The sequence below is a fragment of the Natator depressus genome, chromosome 4 (assembly GCF_965152275.1).
Source record: "Natator depressus isolate rNatDep1 chromosome 4, rNatDep2.hap1, whole genome shotgun sequence".
NCBI classification, from domain to species: domain Eukaryota; kingdom Metazoa; phylum Chordata; order Testudines; family Cheloniidae; genus Natator; species Natator depressus.
This window is the reverse complement of record NC_134237.1, coordinates 81841936-81863694: the sequence shown is the minus strand read 5'-3', so window position 1 is coordinate 81863694 and position 21759 is coordinate 81841936. Positions and strand designations below refer to the sequence as shown.

The 21759-nt window shown below is 39.8% G+C and overlaps 1 protein-coding gene across 5 annotated transcripts in view; it reads left to right on the top strand.

Annotated features, from left to right (window-relative positions):
* Positions 1–21759, top strand: part of FAT1 (FAT atypical cadherin 1) — a 152178-nt gene that overhangs the window by 73762 nt on the left and 56657 nt on the right. For all 5 annotated transcript variants that reach the window (XR_012639338.1, XM_074951304.1, XM_074951306.1 and 2 more), the window contains exons 4-6: positions 11329–11390; positions 18926–19255; positions 19808–20018. Coding sequence is in view for 4 of the 5 variants with exons in the window: in XM_074951304.1 (XP_074807405.1) it covers positions 11329–11390; positions 18926–19255; positions 19808–20018 (603 nt within the window). In the remaining variant the exon portion in view is untranslated. The remainder of the gene's footprint in view (positions 1–11328; positions 11391–18925; positions 19256–19807; positions 20019–21759) is intronic.

Below are 21759 nucleotides of genomic sequence, written 5' to 3'. Positions count from 1 at the left end.
AAGTGTTGGAGCCATGTACATAAGTACTTAAGCAAGTACAGTAGAACCTCAGAGTTACGAACTGACCGGTCAACTACACACCTAATTTGGAGCTGGAAGTACACAATCAGGCAGCAGCAGAGACCCCTTCCCCCCAAAAAGGGGTGGGGGGGAGGGGCAAATACAGCACATTGCTGTGTTAAATGTAAACTACTAAAAAAAAAATAGGGAAATTTTTAAAATGTTTTTGAGAAGGTAAGGAAACTTTTACTGTTACTGTTTTATTTAAATGAAGGTGGTTAAAAGCAGCATTTTTCTTCTGCCTCATAAAGTTTCAGAGTTGTATTAAGTCAATGTTCAGCTGTAAACTTTTGAAAGAACAACCATAACATTTTGTTCAGAATTACGAACAACCTCTATTCCTGAGGTGTTCGTAATTCTGAGGTTCTACTGTACTTAAGTCCCATTTAAATCAATGGAACTACTCATACTTGAAGTTACACACATAGAATCACAGAAATGTAGGACTGGAAGGGATCTCAATAGATCAGCTAGTCCGGTTCCCTGCACTGAGCCAGGACTAAGTACTATTTTATCTAGACCATGCTTAAATGCTTTGCTGAACAGGGATGGAATTAAGCATGTGCTTAAAGTTAAGCAGGTATTTGAACTGCATTGCTAGTAGCTATGTGACTGTTTAGTTATATGCATAGTCCACTCATTCAGCACTTCACTCAAAAGCTACTGGAGACAGCTTTTTCTAGATTTAAAAACCATTACTATTGAGACATTAAGGGCGGGCTGGGTCAGAGAATCCTATCAAAGCGTTAAGGAACTATGTATATGCACCGTAGCTGTTCAGGTACCGCACGCAGTTTTGACTCAGCAGCCTGCATTCATAGTCAGAGATGTGCTGCGACAACATATTGACCAGCTTTAAATCATCAGTGCGTAACTGCCGAATGAACGAGAAAGAAAGTATATTTCTCTCTGTTGAAAGGCAAAGCCTAATATTCTTTTCAGTTGTTTGAAAACTGGTAGGAGCTAACCTTTTTGCTTTTCATTAACCTGTTAATTGTATCTGGTTTTGAAGCTATCACTTTAAAAACATGTCTAGAGAAAAACAGTTTGATCAGTCTTGACTACAATATATATGAATAAGATAAGAAGAAAACCTTAACTATGAATTGTTAGAAAGGAAATATTTGTTCTGCTACTGAGTGCTTAGGAAGTGAATTAGGTGTAAATCAGGAGTAAGTTAATTGAAATGAATTGAATTACAGGAGTAGAAGTAGAGAAGCAGTATTCCTTTTGCATATAGCATTGGTGAGACCATTACTTGGACTACTGTGTTTAATTCTGGTGTCCATGCTTCAAAAAGGTTGCTGAAAAAATTGGAGATGGTTTAGAAAATAACAACAAGGGGTCTGCCTGTCAGTGAAAAACATAAGAAGCTCAGTCTGTTTAGTCTACCAAAGGGGAGATTAAGAGGTGACTTGATCAGAGTCTATGAGGGTGAGAAGATACTTAATACTAGAGGGTTTTTTAATCTAGAAAACAAAAAGTATAACCAGTTCCAATGGCTGGAAGTCAAAGCTAAACAAATTTGAACTGGAAATAGGGTGCAAATTTTTGTGTGAGGGTAATTAACTATGGTACTAATTTACCTAGCGATGTGATCGATTCTCTGTCACTTGAAGTCTTTAAATCAAGATTGGATGGCTTTCTAATTCAACCAGAAGTTATGCTCTGTGTTATGCAGAAAGTCAGCCTAGACTATCACAAACCTTCAAAACGTTCAGTCTATGCTCCTGTAAACTGGTATAGCGATTCAGGCCCTAAGACTTTTAAAACCAAGATGTCTATTTTCAGCACTACATCACAATTTTTTCCCCCATAAATGAGAGAGCAATGTTATTGGTTTTCCAATCTGTTCTGTGTTAAAATAGATTTTACATTATAGAGAATGGGTACAGTTTTTCATGATGATTCAATAAAGTTTTTCTATGATTACTGGACTGTAAAAAGAGTTAAATTTAGAGAGGGAACCCTTCTCTAAATGAGCATTTTGTCTTGAGCACTGAACATAAATGCAGCCCTGCCTGACCATTCACTATTACAAGCTTGCCTATATTAGAAAGATTGCATCAGTGCAATTATATCAATTTAAATGACCAAATTAAGCTACATCTATTTAAAGGCAATTTAGACTTGTTTAAGTGCATTTACATTAAGAATTTGCACCAGTGTAATTTACTTGTGCAAAAAACACCTTGTGAAGGGCAGCCCTAAATCTAGTGAGGTCCTATGTGCCTTTCTGAGTGATCTGTGATCCCCTACAGAATATAAGACTCCAGTAAGGAATTTCCATTAAATCTGTGCACCTGAGGTTTTACCAGACTAGCTCCTGTTCCCAGTTTCATTGAACTTTGAGAGGTGTGAGTCCTATTAGAGAAGAGGTCTGCAATGAGTGGTCTGCCTCTGAGCAAGATTCCCCACCTTCCACATAGCAGAACTTCAGTACTTCTGTGCAGTATGTCTTTGCAGCTGCAGAGAAAGTCCCATACTGCTTGTGCTTGAGAGATATTTCTATGTGTGCCTCTAACATATATTAATTTTGTTTTCTGCTAGTAGGATATGATTTAATGTTTGTAGAGCATTCTAATTCACAGTGAGGTCCACAGGTCCATGACATTGGGTCTTTGCTCTGTGCAGCCTTGGTGGCAGACCAAACCTGTCAGTAAGTGGCAGGGAAGGCATGGCTCCAACGCTGAGAAACCATCAATTTTTCCTTTGCCTCTGCAGCTGCAGGCTGGCAGACCAGCTGCTCCTTGATGCAGCGCAAATTTAGAGGAGGGAGCAGAAGAATAACAAGGGGGTGGTGGTTTGTTTACCACAGGTTCGGCCGATTGTGGCTCCCACTGGCTGCGGTTCGCCACTCCAGGCCAACTGGGGCTGTGGGAAGCGGCGCGGGCCCAGGGACGTGCTGGCCACCCTTCCCGCAGGCAAGTGGGAGTCGCGATCGGCCGAACCTGAGGACGCGGCAGGTAAACAAACCAGTCTGGCTCGCCAGGGGCTTTCTCTGAACAAGCAGCAGACTGGCTTTGAGAAGCACTGTTCTAGACTATGACAGTGTAAACAACTGGTGGTTTCTTAGAGGGAGAGCCATACCTCCCTTTCCACTGACAGATTTGGTTTGCCTCCAAGACTGCAGAGAGTGAAGACGCAGCATCGTGGATCTGTGGACCTCGTTACTCCAAGAAAGAAAGTTTTCCTAGAGTGTATGCATATATTTAGGCACAATGGGGTAAACTAAGGATGGAGTGGAAGACTTTTCTCTGAATGTGAATTAAAATCAGTCTACGTATGTATTTAAAGTACTGGTTTTGAAAATAGGTGTTTTTTTTCGTTTCCCATAGTTTGTAATGTTCTCTTGAGGAAATAAATGTTACATTTACACGTCTATGAGTTTTGTCCCTTTTCTTAGTTAATGATCGTTTTAGGAAAAACTTTCCCTTCTGTTTCTGCACAAGTCAACCTGGTGATAAATTATTTACGTGGTATTTGTGAAAAGCATCATCATTAGTGCCTGAATGATTCTAGGACTAAAGTTTGATCATTGTACCTCTGCTCACTGGATGGCTGTTTGTTTCAGCAAAACAAAACAAAAAGTGGTGGGACATAATCCATCAACACTGGTTGCTTATGCTTTTGTGTTTCAGAGTCAGATTGGTGAATTTATAAGAAAAATAAACAAACAAAACAAGCAAACAAAGAAAAAGAATGGTCCCTGTCAGATTAAAACTATTTTAAAGTGTGGTTCTACTCAAACAAGTGACTGTAACAATAGCACCTCACTAATCAGATTTCCTCCCAGTGTATTGTATCTGCTGACTTTAGTGACCCCAAAATATGTTTTTACTGCTTTTTACTTCTGTTAAGCCTGCAGAGCCAAGAGTGAGCTGGTTCTTATGCATTTTTTCTAGAAAGAATTGTTTATTATATTCTAATTATTTACACCTGTGCAAAGCCATTAAAAACAATTGGTGTCATTGAGGGTCTATTTAAGACTGCAGAACCTTTATTACTGGTGATGATTTATTTGGGGGAGGAGGGAGGAATTCCCTTAATTCTCAGATCCCAGGTTGAGTTCGCAAAGCTGACAGAAAGAGGGAGGAGGAGATGGGTTTTTTTACCTGTAAACTGAACTTGCTTGATGCATAAAATTCAACAAAACAGAAAATCTTGAAACCTCTCCTCCTTTTTTATGCCATTTTTGTTAGCCATACTGTATAGGTAAATGGTCCAGTTTTTTATGATAGAATAAAACAAACAAAAAATGTATTAAATTATATACATCTTCAAATCCTTTATGTAAATTTAAAACATATTTGAAATTTAATTTCCCCTTATTTGCCAAGAGTGAAATTCAGGAGTTTCCATTTCCTTTGCAGAAACTGAGATGACATTATAAAATGAACAGGCAGTGTTTTGTTTTTTTTAGTTTGTTTGGTTTTTTTTTGTAATTAAAGCTTTTGCTGATGGGTATTAAATGAAGTATTACTCGGGATCCAACTTCTTGAATATCTCTTTAATGTAATCTTAGTTTTCATATGATGATACATTAAGAGTTACATAGCACTTTACAGGATTTAACTAATAGTCCCTTAATGGCCAAAGGGAGATGGTAGGGCACTATACTGTTTTATACTTGTAGAAACTGAGATATCCAGGTTAGCATGTGATTTGCTCACACAGTGAACTGGTAGCTGAGCTGAGATTTGAACACAGGTCTGCCAACGATGCTTTATCTAGGGGGTGATGCTGTTTGCATATGAAACCGTCTTATTTATGCTATTTACGTAAAGTTCTAAATTATTACATTTTTGGTCTTCTGTATTTTTTCCCCAAACGTTTCAATGGTACTTAACCTAGGCTAGACAAAACTGAAGTGATTTTAATCTGGAGATTCGAAACTCGAATAGAGCTGTTTAGAAATTCAAGCAGACAGTATCACAAGAGGCATCCAATGAAGTGAGCTGTAGCTCACGAAAGCTTATGCTCCAATAAATTGGTTAGTCTCTAAGGTGCCACAAGTACTCCTTTTCTTTTTGCGAATACAGACTAACACGGCTGCTACTCTGAAACCTATCACAAGAGTGCAAACTCAAAAAAGGAAGGAAGGAGAGCAATGAGAAGTGTTAATCATATTTTGTTCTATGATTCGTAGGATGACTGGGATTTTTAGATAGAGCCTCACCTACGCTTGGCATTTTTTGTTTAGTGTGGCACGGTAGCTGTGATCGCTTCAAAGACTCTCTAAGTAATTAAGCTGCCTTATGAAAATGTGTTACTGATGTGGCAAGTTTTGAAACATTACCGACTGTAAAATCACACCAATTTTCTAGAAATATCACTTGTTTCATCATTAGCTCAATAACGATTTTTTCATAAGGTTGTGTTTTCCCAAGATGCCTGACCTATCTCGCCCACTCTGTACAGAGTGTATGTATTGATTCACATGCAAAATCACAGTTAATATTGTAAGTTATTGGACTTTATTTGTGTTTCACTCAGCAAGAGCAGATAGAATAAAAAATAGGAAAATCTGATTGTAAAATGACACTCTCCTTTTCTGAACAAAAACTGACAGTTTTGTCAGAGCTCACTTCCCTTATTCAGAAGATGGTCACCAACAGATAATAAGGATTTCAGAACAGACCTAATTACAGGTGTAAACTACTTCAGTGCTCAATTAAACTTCATCCTTTACTTTTCCACCACTTTGGCATTCATTCTGTATTTCCTTCCTTTCTGACTTTAAGGTAAGTAGGTAAACATGTTTAATTAGAATTTTTGAATTCATGTCCCCCATTTTCAATCTAAATTGTTTCCTGATGTTGACACCCATAACAAACGTGGATGGGGATTTGAAGAGTGGCAAGAGGGAAACAAAGGAAACCTTTTAAAGTGTACTAGCATCCAGACAATATTGAAAATGTATTCTATCAAAATAAACTGATAGCTGGATCGTTGAGCATACTTATCCTTACCGAAGTACAGAAAGTAACTTGATTTTAAGACACTACAAAACCCATGATTAGCAAAAGTCATGTTGTGCCCTTCATCTGTACACACAGGGTGCAATCCTGGCCCCACTGAAAAGTTACTGAGAATTTGGAGCCAGTGTTCACCCACAATCTCTGTTGACATTAATGGGAGTTTGCTGCGTGCATGTCCGTGGAAGATTGGGCCTTATTACTATGCCCTCTGCCCCAACTTAGTAAAGACACATCCTTGAGTTAATACTAGAGCTGAGTAAACATTTTTGGAGTAGTAGTGTCTTTGCTGAAAAATTCAGGTTTGTTCAACCTGAAATTATTTGAGAATTTGACATGAATTTGCCAAATAGTTTTGGCAACCCAAAAAAAAAAAGTGGGAGAAAGGGGAAGGCTTCTTCCCTTTTAAAGCAGTTAGCTGAATGGTTAGGGCATTCACCTGGGATATGGAGATCTGTGTTCAGTTCCACTCTCTGCCTGATGTGGAAAAGGGATTTGAACTTGGATCTTCCCCATTTGAGTGTAGCCCTCTATCCACCAAACTATGGAGTATTGTAACTATGGAGAATCAATCTGTCCTGTTGAACCTGCTCCACTTTGCATAAATTGGAGCAAGAGTTTGAACTTGACTCTCCCACAGCCTAGGTGGGTGCCCTAATCACCAGGCTATAGAGTCATTTTTACTCTTAATTCCCAGGTCCAATAGCTGTTAATTGTGATTCAAAGAGGCAATGAGTTGTCATTCATAGTTCAAATCCATGCTCCAGTGACTTTAGTTATTTATATACAGTGGAATAGCTTCAACAGGACAGATTGAGATAGACCTACAGCATTATATCCTGTAGCACAATGGCTAGGGTACAGTCCTGTAACATGGGAGACCCAAGGTCAAATTCCTGCTCCACATCAGGCAGAGTGTGGAGTGGAACCCAGGTCTTCCACATCCCAGGTAAGTACCCTAATCACAGTGCTAACGGTTACAAGTGAGACTGCTGCCTTCTCCTCCTCCACCTGGAAAAAATATTTTTTCAGTTGATTTGTTTGACCCTAAATTGATTTTTTTTCAGTTTGCTGGGGGAGAGTTTGCAATTTTTCTATTCAGTTTGACCTGAACTGATTTTTTTTTCCATTTTTTTGGAATTTCCGGTGTACTAAAACATCAGTTATTCACCCATCTCTATTCAGGACCACACTAAACATTCAGAATGTTTGTGTTTAATAGTGTGTAAAGGGTTTGATTTACATTGCAGCAGAGCAACTCTCCTATTCAGATAAATGTTTAAATACTACTTATTTCTTTAGGAAAATGGATACCAGTAAAGAGTTAAATGCAAAGAATGGTGTGTGTGTGTGTGTGTGTGTGTGTGGCTGTCAGAGAGAGAGAGAGATTCTAAATCCAGAGGTGTTATATTTCCTTTGTTGGCATTAGTTTCTGCTGAATTTACAGGATATATATGGGGAAGACTAAACCCTTCCGTTAACAGTCTGAAGTGTTTTAACAGAACTGTGTGGCATGCAACATCAGAAAACTTAGTCAAAAGATTATTAGAAAATGATTATTAATACAGCAAAGCATATTAATTTTAAGTATATTGCTTACTTCTCTGTTTCCAAAATGTATCAATCAACTTCAGTTGCAGAAAAGTCTAACCTGACAAATTAATTTCACAAATGGTAATGTGCAGAGGTAGGTTAGACCTTGGACTCCTAGTTTGGGGCATTTATTTGCAGTAAAGATGGGATATATTAGTGTATATTTGCCTTATGATGTAAGCCTTTACTGGCAGTATTTGGCATTCACTAGTGTCGTTCCCAGGGTTCACCTTATGGAGTTAGGTCTGCATGCCACTGTTGAAAGGGAGGGTTTCCCAGCCTTGTGGAGTAGGTGGAGTCTGAGAATCTTAAGGATCCACAGGGCAACACAAAGCATAAGCACGTGGATCTCTTAGAATGACTTTACCATTCACTGTGGTCTCTGGTGGGCTCCTCCCTGCCCTGTTCCCCAACCCCTCAATAGCAAGACACTTCAGCAGCTGAGCTGGCACTCTCTGTTCCGCTCTGCCTTTTTCTGTGAAGGTGGTTGTAACTGCAGAAAGAAGGCTAGAGCTTCAATCCCATCTCAGATTTTCAGTCAGAGGGGTCTCAAGGTGCTCATGCTTCATAGAGCAGTTCATTCCCCCCTGCATATGTAAAGTTTCCTCAGAAGCACTTTATGGGCTCCCCAGAACAAGACGTACAGCAGAGCTGCTGCTTCCCAAAGTTCTATCTAAATATTTGCTCCTTTTGCCTACATAAGGGGAGGAAAGCATCTGGTCCCTCATTTGTTCATTTCCATTTAACAATTCCAAGCCGCTCCCTAGTGTGCAGGTGACAAGAAAAGGGATGGAATGATCAGCCTCAGCCAAGAGGCTTGGTAAATGCTTTGTCTTTGCGTGTACGAAATGTTTGAAGCTTGCCAGTGTTCACAGCTCTGTACTCTGTGTGGGAAGATGTAACTCTGAGGAACTGAATACACAGTCTGTGCATCTGACTCCCCCCCCCCCCCCCCAATGTATAGCTCTTCTATAGTTTTCTGTTTTTTCTTCAGATTTTTTCTGTTTTCTTTCTTCATTAATGTACTTAATTAATTAATTCCCATTCTCTTTGGACTGTATGGTGGCCATATATTTAACTATAAGTAAGGCTATGATTTAGTCACAGAGGTCTCGGCAGTCATGGATTCCATTACTTTACTGGATCTCTGTGACTTCTTTGGCAGCTGAAGCTGGGGTTGCGGCTGGGGCTGGAGCCGGGGCCATGCACCCCTGTTCCAGTGTGGGGGTACCAGCTTCTGCCAGGGCCTGCAGCCGGGGCCATGTGTCCCTGCCCCGCGGCTTGCAGTGAGGGCTGCAGCCCACCACGTGCACGTGCCCCTGCCTTGCAGCTTGTACACTTATTTTTAGGTTTTTTTAGTAAAAGTCACAAACAGGTCAGGGGCTCTGTGACTTTTTGTTTATTGCCTGTGACCTGTCTGTGACTTTTATTAAAAATAACCGAGGCAAAATCTTAGCCTTAACTGTAAGTACGCATTGTATATATTACTAAAAGCTATTATAATTATTATGGGGAGGGGGGAGGCGCATACAACAAAATGGGAGGAACGATCAGCAAATGTTAGATAGAAAAAAGTACTCACTACAATGGAAGAATGAAATTGCTGGAAAACCGAGGACAGTTTTGACCATAATTGAAAGGATTGTGATTTATGCTAGCCATTTCTTGAAGAATAATAGTCGTCTGTATAGTTGACAGGTATTGTCATATATAGGAGTTACTCATATTATTTAGACGTGATTGTCCATTTTTGTTGGTGTATGTAGGCTAGAATTCTTTTGTGGCAGAGTATTTGCTAGCTATGCCAGATATAGAATTCTACTTCTATTGGCATTTCTATGTAAGTAAAACTGGAAACTTATTGATGTTTATTTTTTGAGTTTCAAGCTCTACTTCTATCAGGGCTGTAACACAAAATAGATTTTTTTCAGTGTAGCAATTAAGTTTTCATTAGTTGATAAGTTTGTGATGCTTTTGTTATGAAAGGTGTGTTTATAATAAAAAAGAGGTAGAATAGAACTGGTAATTAGGAGACCTGAGTTCTATTCTTGATTCTTCCACTGATTTACTGCAAGATCTTGAGCAAGTCACTAACATCTCCATACTTCAGTTCTACCAAGAATAATAGTACTTACCCATAATTGCAAAGTGCTTAGAGATCCTCAGATAAGAGGTGCTGTGGACCTGCATTTTGGTGCAGGGGCCCTGGCTCTGTTTCGACCCCAGCTTGCCCCACTCTGCCTGCCTGGTGCTCCAACCGGGGGAACAGTCAAGGGCTTACCCAGCTCCCTCCATCAGCCCAGTGCTTCTGCCAAGGAGTGGGGTCGGGGCTTGTGGTGGGGTGCCTGTTTTTCTGGGGGCCCCCAATTGGCTGGGGCCCCTGGGCACACCCCTTTGGCCCAGTGGCTATTTCGCCATTGGGAGTAGGGTGAGCTTCAGGCGACCCAGTGGAGGCACAGGAATCATCAGAGAGGTAGGCCTGCCACTTGGGGAGCCAGGCCCAGCGTGGGACTGGGCCAGGGGCCATTGCCGCTAGAGAGCGGCTTCTCTTCCCGGAGGTGGGAGTGGACCTGGGGCCCTAGGCGGCCCTAGCCAGAGTATCCATCACTCCCTGCAAGATGGACTGGTAATGGTCGAAGGGAGGCGTGCCCAGATCCCTTTCTCTCTCTCTCTCTCTCTCTCTCTCTCTCCCCGCCCCCCTGTCCCCCCGAGTCATTTGCTGCCCACCCAAATGTCCCATCTTGGCTACGCCACTGGTGTGGTGGTGGTATTATTTTATTTCATTTTCACATGAATCTGTCTCAATTACTAATGTCATTAACCTGACCCTAGGAATGATTAATTTGGGTAGGACCTCTTCCTAGTCAGATATTAGTGTCTCTATTCCATTCTCTTTCTCCTTGGCCTCTCCACTGCTTTGGATACTATTGATCGAACCTTTCTTCTTGACATCATATTCAAAATGCTCGTCACTCTCCCCATTCTCACCATCACTCACTCACATAACCTGGCGTTTGTCTTTGGCTCCTCTCTCCCTGTTGCAATACCAAGCCATGTGCAATGCCCATTACATCTTCCCCCATAACATCTCTAACATCCACCCGTTTCTTTTTTTCTCTACAGCTAAAAATGTTTGGCTCCACATCATCTCCTTTCTTGATTACTGTGAACTCCTCCTTATGTGTCTGCACCATAGATTTCCCTCTGGTGGCCAACTAAACCAACTTTAAAGCTGTTTTGCACTAGTAGAGCAGCTTTAATCTGACACAGGAGAGGATCAGTGCCTAGTCTTGAGTCCTAGATTAGCTGTCTTCTGCTAAAACGATTGACAGACATTACAATTGACTTATGAGTGAATACCCCCCTGCAATGAGTGGGGTCAGTTCACATATGTCTTTGTATGTGAGATGTAGACATGCAATTCCTATGGGCTCATAGTAGCTGTACAGATGTATCTGAGAACAAAATTGGATCTGCTGTCTAGACACTAAAACAGCTCTACTTTGGTTCACATTCCAAGGGATATCTTCACAAGTACAGACTAGAAACTTTTTTTTAATGAAAATTTAAATTCTGCAGACATGTATGAGACCACCAAAGAAGACGTCCGGGTTGGGCATATCGCTGATTACTGGCTCAGTCTCCATCACAATTACTTTTCTGCAAGGACTGATAAATTACTCTTTTATATTTACAGGGCTAATTATAACCACATCAAGAAAGCTAGACCGAGAACAGCAAAGTGAACACATACTGGAGGTAAATGATTCTTTTAGATCTCGGAAATATAACAACTGCATAGAACATAGAACCCATTAGTTTACAAGGAATATAATGTTTACCATATGAGCTACTCTACATAATGAATTCAGGAAACAGAATTAGAGAGAGAAATTAATCCTTATTTTTAATAGATAACAATTCACGGAACTAAGCACCTGATAGTAACCAAGTGTGTCAATATTGTTATTTTTAGAACAGATGCAAGACAGAACTAACATGCATGCTAATTTTTTAACTCAAAACTGAGGTGGTGTGGTTCTTCCAAATATGGTCTGAGATCAGAGGCATTGCTGTGGAAATACTTTGGTTTTCTTTTCTCCTTTTTGCTGTCTATAAATGTGAGAATAATTGTTTCATAACTGTCTTTGGCTGAATGTGTCTGTATATCTCCGAAAGGACAAATGCAGACCTTTAATGTTAAAATATATGGATGATATGTTAGAAGGATGACATGGTATTTTTCCACCTATTGTAACACAATTATCTGTCACATTCAAAATTTAAGGATAATTCTGCTTGGGAACCTGCATTTTAACTTGAACATATGTCTGGTAAGTTAATAGGTAAAATATTAAACATGTGTCTTGTGGATTCAGAGTCCAGTAATCTAGGTATGGAAACCCTTGGCCATTTCCTTTACTTACTTATATCTGCTTTTAATGGATGAGCTGGAGTTTAGTGCTCAGCTAATACCATCTATTCGCTCTGGAAAACATTATTTAGAAAAGAAACTCAAAACATTGTGCTATATATAACCTAAATATACAACTATATCAATATATTGTACTGTTACTGTGCCTGCTGCAGTTTCTCTGACATGAAACTACCCAAATTTACATTTGTACACAAACCTGTAAAAGTGTAGACCCTGTCCTTTAGTCAGCTTCATTAAATGTGATTTGCCAAGTAGTGCATCTGTTCCCACTTCAAGAGTTGATCTACAGTTTCTGGGCAGATGAAATACTTTTGATCCAGAAATACAATAAAAGGATGCTTGTTTTTTTACTTTTTCTAGTACAATGCTTTGTTAACAATCAATAATTGTGCTGTTACTTGAACTTCTCAACACGATTTATAAGCATTATAAACATTAATTAAACCTCATGCAACCCCTGGGTAAGAATTACTGTAATCACTCAACCAGAGGGTGGCTTTTTGTTTTAATTAGTGGGGTGGGTTAATTAGCATCAGGTGGAAGTACAGAGCTGATTGCACCTTTGTTGAAATAAGAAAATCTGTCTGTGGTGACCAGTGTTTGCGTGTAAGGGTGGATGAGTCAAAGCTCCAGTTACATGCTCAGGAAGGGGAGTTTGCTTCCTGCTCCCCCCTCAGTGTATCCCCCCAATATAGGTAGTCTGTGCAGGGGAGTAAGAAGGCACTTTCCACCCCGAAACCCTCCTCATAAACACATACGTTGACTCACAATCTTGTCCAAACTAAGTTTGAGAGCTCATTCACATATAACATCATAGTATCTGTTCCATTGGCCTTCATATTACAGGTCACTGTTTTCTTCATCTGCCCAGTAAGATCTGGGGTTTTGTTAGATGGACACGAATCTTGCAGAATATGATGTTAGATGAGCCCTTCTTCTGTCTGTCTTATCTCATCACCTTTATTGATATCCCAGAGTTTCATCACCCTGAATTTCTGTCTGATCAGGTTTTGTTTTGTAGGCTATATTTAATATCCCATCCAGTATATTTCTGTTTCTTCTGGTTCTTTTGTACTTGTAAATGCGAAAGATGGTTGAAATTTTACCTTATTGTTTAAATTCTTGGATTACTTAGTGCTCCCACACCAGTCTTGCTTTCTCAGTGCTGTCATGGCACAGTGCTGATTCCAACATCCACAGTGAAGGCACTGATATTCACAGTATATCTAATACTTCACTGGGCATTTACTTGTTCCTGAGCTCTAAGGAGATAAAAAGGGACTGCAGTGTTAGCTAGGGAAACTAACAATAGGGCAGCATCATCAATCTTGGGTTTAATCAAAACTTAGAAAGACACTAAGCCTCTAGAAGGATTCTATGAAAAAAAATGCAAGAAATAAACTAAACTAGATATACTGGTGAACTTATTCCCAGATATCATCTGTGGTCCCCTGCATGCTACCTACAGCACAAGAGATCTTCACAATGTGCTGGTTGTTCACACCATCTTCTTGACCCCCGTCTACATCCATGAAGCTGCGGGTTGAATTTAGCCATTCAGTTCCAATTGCAGGGCCAATTTTTGCTATCAATTTAGTTTTCTTATCACCTTTGGAGACAATGGGATTACGCAGCTCTAACAATAGGGCAGAATTTAGGCTGCAGAATATTTTACTGGTAACAATGAACAGGAAGATTCACGGCTTGATTTACAGAGCTCAGATTGAATGTGCAAGTGTGATGTATTAGTTGGAAAAATCATCTTTGTCCATGTAAATCTGCAAAGCCATTGCATTATCCGCCTTTAAATCGCTTCCTAAAACCCACTTATACAGTGTTCCCTACAAAACTGTTGGGATTGGTTACACAGCTGCTGTTTGTGCCCACTGCTTATTACACTGGTTATAATCATGTCAATGTTCCTTTGTTCCCTATTTTTCACCATTATTTGTTGTATGCATCTTTTGTTTCTTGTCCTATATTTCCATAGATTTCAAGGCCAGAAGGCCACTGTGGTCATCTAGTCTGACCTCCTCTGTAACACAGTCCATAGAACTTCCCCCTTCTTCCATTTGTTACATATTATAATTTTTTTAAATTTTCATAGCTGCCTTCACTTGCCTTCTAAACCAGGTGTTATTTTAACCTGTATGGCCTTCTTCCTCAATTGTGAGGTTGTGGCTAGTTGAGCATCTGTAAAGTTTCTTTAAACAATTCCCAGTTATCATTCCCACTTTTCTGATTAAATTCTTCCTCCCCAGCTGAGTTGGCTTCATAATTGTTTTCAACTTTGTGCAATTGCACGTTGTAAAGCACCAAACATACTACTGGTTTGGATTTTGTTTGGTTTGCATATTATAAATGTGATCAAATCATGATCACTTGTACCTAAGCTACCATTAATTTTTAGTTGTGTGATCAGTTCTTCTTTGTCAAGACAAGGTCTAACAGAATTCGCCATGTTGGGTGCAGCACTTATTGAGTTAGGAAATGGTCATCTATTATATTTAGAAATTCCAAGGATGTTTTAGTACTGGCAGCATGAGACCTTTAACATATGGCACTCAGATTGAACCCCCCGATGATCACAAAGTCGTGTCCGTCTCCCCCCCCCCACACACACACGTTATAGATAGGTGTTTGAGGAAGTCATCCTGTTCCCTAGTGTGAAATGGTGATTGGTAGCAGAGGCCAGCTAATACCCATATTGTGTTTTATCTATTAGGACATTGATTCATGAGTTTTTGAGATCATTCTGAGTTGCCAGTGGCTTGGGAACAAATAATGCCATTTTTGATATAGAGTGCTACTCCCCTCCCCTTTTGACCATTCAGTCCTTCCTAAATAGGTTATAACCATTGATTTTCGTATTCCATTCATGCAGATCATCCCACCAGGTTTCAGTAATACCAACTGGATCAAAATTTATACTAATAAATGAGCAACTGTGAGACCTCGTGTTTATTACCCAGGCTGCTAGCTAGCATTGGTGTATTGGCAACTAAAGAATTTCTTCTCATCATGTCCTTTGGTTCTTTTGATTAATTTTGTTCTCAGCACTTCAGTTTTGTGCTTCCTCCTCATATCCTCTTTCTCTTCATTCACTCCTTTTGTTTTTAGTTTAGCACCCTCCTGATTGCTCTAGCCAGCCTGTCCCCAAGGATATTGGCCCCCTTCTAATGAAATGGAGGTCACTGAAACTATACAGCCCCCTCTCCCATAAAAGGTAGATCAGTCTTTCACAAAATCAAAAGCCTCCTGCCTATGCCACTTACCAAGCCAGTGGCTCACTTCCAGAATCTTCTGCCTTCTGTCTTCCTTTGTTCGTGGGTCAGGAAGGATCTCTGAGAAGATTGCATGTACACACTTCTTTGCAAGCTTCTGAGTTCCCTAAAGTCATCTATGATCGCTGATATGACCTGCAACACAAATTGTAAGCTCTTTGGAAGAGGGATCATCTTTCCATTATCTGTGTAAACAGTGTTTAGCACAATGTGGCCCTGATCCTTGATTTGCCTCTGGTCGCTACCACAATACAAATAAAAGATAATAACAAATAACTTGTAAACAGAGCAAATTGGATCTGAAGTAATTTCAAGGCAATAGGACACGATTTTTAGATTAGGACTTCACCTAGCATTATATAAATATTACTTACTGTAATGTGCTCTATGCAAACAATAATAATAAAAGTACCGATTCCTCTTTGATTTTTGGTTATTGGTTATCTCCTTGTATTGGTATACCTTCTCCTTTAGTTCTCCTTTTCCCTTTCTAGGCCATTGTGACCTAACCAATAAAGCGGTAAATTAGAGTCTGCAAAATATCAAAGGAAAAATTATTTACCATTATACTATAATGAAAGCCAAAATGTCTGAAATAGACATTTCCCCATTTTGTTAATTTTATGCTGATAACCTTGAAACAGGTTGGGAAGAAACCCAGAAATTCACAGAATGGTGGCAATATAATATGCAGCTTAAGCCAAGGGCTGTGCATCTGGCTAATTAATTGAGCGTTGAAAAGTTGTCCAGATTGGTTGGTGGGTTTATTCCTTGTGTGCGATTAAAATTGATCCTTGATTGCACTCTTGTTTGCATAGTAATAAATAATGTGCTCCATTCTGTTTTGTTTCTAACATTTCCCTATTTTATACGTGTGTATTAAATGGTGGGTTTTTTTTTAAACATAGCTGATTTAATTTAGGCTGTCTTCATGTTGTCCTTTACTATTTGATCTTACCTTTCATATCGCTAAAACCGATACTTTTGTCTCAAAATTCACATTTAAACAATTGTTTTACTTAGTTATTAGTAACACCTAAGAAACCTACAACTGATATAGTTTTCAGATTGTATTTGACTTTCTTCAGTTTTGCAACTTGTTTTGTTGGGCAAGTGTAATGCTATTTTTTATGCAAACAGATCTGTTGTTTTGTACAACCTTGGCATTGCCTATTTTCTTGTTTCCAGCGTGATTTCATCATGCTTCAGCTTTACTCTAGAAGCCAGTGTGCAGTTTTCTCCATTCACCTTCTTAAGGGAAATAGTATTTAATAGTGCAGGAAAGCTGCCATATATTTGGATATGAGGATGAGTAAATATAATTTATATTGTTTAATGTATTTGTCATTGATAAAATGAAGAAGTGTAAGTGCTTAGATTTATTATTTATGCTTACAGATTGTATTATACAACATTTCCAATCCCATCCTTACCCAGAAGTCAAACAACCCTTCCCTCTTCATGTGTAGATAGGGTGAAATCATATCCGCAGTGAAGTCAGTGGCCTAGCTCCCGTTTCATATTGAGATTCCAATATGATGTGCTCCTCTCCCAGGATCTTGTTTTATATTCATGATCTCCTTGCCTCCTGCATCATTTTCATATTCAGACTCCTGAGGTCATCCAACTAATTTGTGAAAGGATCTGGAAGAAAACCCTTTGTTCTCCCCTATACTGAACCCCGCACCAGTATTCTCCATAATACCACAGCAAACAGCTGAGCAGCAATCTTCCCTAGAGCAAGTCCTCAACAGTATTGCAGCAACCTTCTACCAAAAGAAGTTTCTCTCACAGACAGACTCCTTCTCCGCCATAAAATCCCATATAGAATTAAACTGATGTAGGGAAGAAATTTCCCCCAGAACCTACTGGCATAGTCCTTGGGTTTTGGTTTGCTTTTTTCTATCAAGCAAGTATCCATTCGGATAAAGTGAGCATATTCCCTGCTATCAGTTTCCTGGGATTACATACTGGTGACCCTCAGGCATTCCTGTGTGTTTCCTTTATTATAACAAAGAAGATAAAGTAAAGTAAAGACATAGAACACAAAGGCAAGGAAAAAGAACCAAGAAGGAAAAAAAAGAGAGGCAAAGGAAAGAAAACTAGTAGAGGACACAACAGATAATATGGAAGAAGAGACTGCTTCTCTGGGTCAAAAAACCACTCTATATTATTGTACGTGTTTTGTAAGAGACATAAAAGGCAAAAAACAAAAAGGAAAACCTGAGAAACTGAAAAGAGAAACTAAGGGACGAAAAGAGAATGAGAGAAAGAAGAACGAATGGAGCAAGGTTTAGATCTGTTTTCATGAACATTGTTCTATAAATCTTCATTCTGTTTGTCTGGAAAACTTCCACAACATCAAGTGGAAGGCATGGGGCAGATGGGCAATCGCAGAATACTTATGAGACTTAAATTGCTGCTGTTGATTTTGTACTGGTATTGTTTTTTAAGAATGCTGATCATGCTAGCAGCTAAATTCTCCCCCATTACCACCCAATTTCTAAACGTATTGGTTGTGTAAAAGGCTGTAGGTACAACATACAAACATTGAGCCTGACTCCCTAGCTGTTACATTAATGTAACTGTTCACATGAGTGACAGTTGCAGGGTCAGGAGCATTAAACTCAAATCTGTTACCTCTTTACAACAGATATTAAAGTAATTTAAAATACATATTTAACACCACCTTGTTTGTAATGCTCTTTAGATGTGTTAAATTCATCTATACATTTGGTACTTTCCCACTTCATAGCTATTGATTTCCTCTTTGCTTTCTAAATAAGTTCAAATTAACATAACATTTTTATTATTTATTTGTGCATCAGTATCCTCAATAATGTCAGGTCAGCCCTGGAAGTAATGTTGAGAAAGGTCACTTAGTTTTGTGGCCTTTCTAGAAATTGTGACTGCTGGGAGCGTAGGGGTAGATTTTCATTTCCCATTTCCTTTAAGTTCGGGAAATACGTGTTCTGTGCCTAATATTTTTTTTAAAATACTATCTTTTTAATGTTAATTCGAACTGGATAGTGCTTTTATGTCCTAGTGTTGCTATCTTTTAATGTATAATTCCGTCAAATGTTTAAAGTTGTGCACTTCCTATAAATTGCATCTTTTGAACAGGGAAATCAAGCCAATAATCGCAAAATAAAACCTTTAAGAAAATACTATGCTAAAAATATATATAAAAATGTTACTACAATAAAGCCATTAACTGAAAAAGTGTATTAGACTTGCTCACTGTTGCTGACATTCATGAAGTTAGTATTTCAACTAGAATGCTGGAAAATAATGCAGTTGCTTTAATGTGTACCTATTAACTCCTACATGACGCGCTTCAAGCGTCAAAATGTTAGGACAAAAAGCTGAATAAATCGAGTGCTTTTTTAAAATATTCATTGAATATAGTTAGCCAGTGTTCTTTAAGTAAACATAGTTGAGGAATTATTCTATGGTTAGAATAGAAATCTGTGTATTTGAAGGGTATTGGATAAAAAAATTCATTAGCATAATCTTGAAAAGACCATGCTTGAGTTGAAGACTAACCTTATCATCTTTTCTTATAAAAATAGGTAACCATTACGGACAATGGTATTCCTGCAAAGTCAACTATTGCCCGGGTGGTTGTGAAAGTCTTAGATGAGAATGACAATAAACCTCAGTTTTTGCAAAAGTTCTACAAAATCAGGCTTCCAGAGCGTGAGAAACCAGAACGTGAGAGAACTGCCAAGAGAGAACCTATTTATCGGGTTATAGCTGCAGATAAAGATGAAGGCCCCAATGCAGAGATATCTTACAGCATTGAAGATGGTGATGAACATGGCAAATTTTTTATTGAACCGAAAACTGGAGTGGTATCATCAAAGAAGTTTTCTGGAGCAGGAGAATATGATATTCTTTCAGTGAGTCAAGATCTCATATGCCATGAATTTGTTAAAGTGCTCTTTTATCTGTGCTTTCATCACTTGTTATTCAGTAGCTGATGCATGAGTGTTTCCAGTGTTTGCAATTTAACAAGTGTCAGACAATACTTGATACTGGACCAGAAGGTTCCTCCCCCAAACTGTGAATTCAACTGTCGCTTACATTGAGATCATGAATCCCAACTGCGCTTTTCTTTTCAAGAGCTAGGTTGATGGTGACATATTGCAGAAATGAAAACAAAAGCAACTAAGCTTTAACTTTCTTCAAGGAAGCTAGTGAAATAAGTGTGAAATTTATGATAACCAAAAGTACAAACCTGTGAGGAGCTGAGTGCCCTCAACTCCGACTGGCTTCACGGGTGTTTGAGGGCACATAGCACATTTCAAGAGGCACTCAAACCTTTTCAGATCTGTTTGCTAGTGATGAGCATATTTGGGCTTTTTTTGTTATATTTTCATTTTTGTGATACAAAGATTACATGATTGCTTTAGCACAAAAGTTGTCTTTTTTTTTTTTTTTGTATTTCGTAGATTAAGGCTGTGGATAATGGTCGCCCACAAAGGTCCTCAACTACTCGGCTTCATATAGAATGGATTTCAAAACCCACCCCGCCCAGAGACCCCATTTCTTTTGAGGAAACATTTTTCTCCTTTACGGTCATGGAAAGTGATCCAGTAGCTCACATGATAGGTGTAATAGCTGTTGAACCTCTTGGCACACCACTCTGGTTTGACATTACCGGTAAGGAGGCCTTAAAGTTATTCATTATTAATATATATTGGTGAATGTTGTGCTAGCTGATATTTTGCATTATTCCTTGCAGCCTTTTTGTCTTACCCTAGCTCACAACCTTATAAGGGGTTGAAATTCTCTACCTGTAAACATAAAATATAACACTGCAACATTCTGTTACGACAGTTTTGAAAATGACGTGCAGATATTTTGTATGTAAACTAAGTGGGATTAAGTTACTCCTAAAGTTTGTGGTGCGGGAGGGGAAGCAATGAAAAATGGCTCTTCTGTGTGCTAGTCAGGGTTGCTGCATCTAAAGATAGATTCACCTGTGGGAGAGAGTAGGCAGCATTCACGTTGCTTTTTTACACCCAACCCTAGGCTCATCCAGGAGAGGGAAGCTTTAAAGTGCTGCCAATTCTTGGGGCCAAACTAATAGCTTCTAATAGGCATTTTGCCCCACTGCAACTCCCCTTCGTACCCCATTTTGGGTTGAATTTCTGCCACTGAGGGGCAGACACTGTGCTGGTAGAGTGAAATGGGCCCATAGGTGGTGGAACTAAGGGTTCGGGGGGTGCTGCCGCAGCCCCTGGCTTTCCCCAAACAGCTCTGCATGGCCCCACCAACACTCCGCCTCCCGGCACTCTGCTGCAGCTCTTCCGCGGAGGATGGGGGGGGATTGTCGAGGCTCTGGCAACCTGCCCCGGGTTCCAGGGCTGGGAGCCATACCGCCTGCCCTCCCAGAGCTCTGGAGTTGGGGGCACTTGGGTGGGCTGTGGGGGAGAGGGAGCTAGCAGCCATGGAGGTTGGCCCTCTGGGCTCCAGCAGGGGAAGAAAGGGAGAAGAGAGGGACCACGGGCAGAAGGAGTAGTCTGGGCCGCGGGCTAGCCTCCCTGAGCCCAGGATTCACCCATCACTAATGTCCAGCACCCCTATTTGGACCCAGTAACTGCAGGGTTATCTGCTGGATACCCCAAAATGCAAGCGTGTGAGGAGAATTCAACATGAAACCAATATTAAAAATAACTTATTTTGCCACTTACGTCTTTCAAAATCAGAGATTGCCAGCACCTGCTTCTGGAGATATCCCATGATGCACTATTGCTAGACATGTCACAACCTACCTAATCCGTACATATTCTAGGAGTGGGATTTTCAAAGGCATCTGCGGGGATGAGGCACCAAACTCGGTGTAAAGTCAGTGGGAGCATATGCAAACCAGTAAAGTTGGTTTCCTAACTGCCTTACTTGCCTTTGAAAATTTTAGCCGTGTGCATGGAGCTGGACTGTTTTTGAGTTATGAGGAAAGAATTTCAAGAATAGTCCTATTTAGTTTTAATTTAGGCTGGCTTCATGTTCAAGTGAGATTTGTGGTGGTTGTGATGCAGTTACCACCATTAAATATTTACCGAACCATACACTTGTGTGGGACTTTATAAAGAATTTTAAAAGACAGGTCGCTGTCCAAAGATTACAATCAGATTTCAACAAATGCATGAAAATAAACAAAGTGAAGGGGTAGAGAAGTCTTCTGCCCTACACACCTATCTAGGGGAGAGAGGAAGCATAGATGCCCCCTTGCATCCCTCTAAAGGCTGATTGCATTGTTGGTAACTGCATAGGGGAGAGAACAAGCAAGGGACTGCTATTCCTATCCCCATGCACATGTGGGTGGACAGTGGAGGGGAATAGGTAAGTGAAGAGGTGGGCGGGGGTGGGATATAAGCAGAGATTTGAGGCTACTCCCATC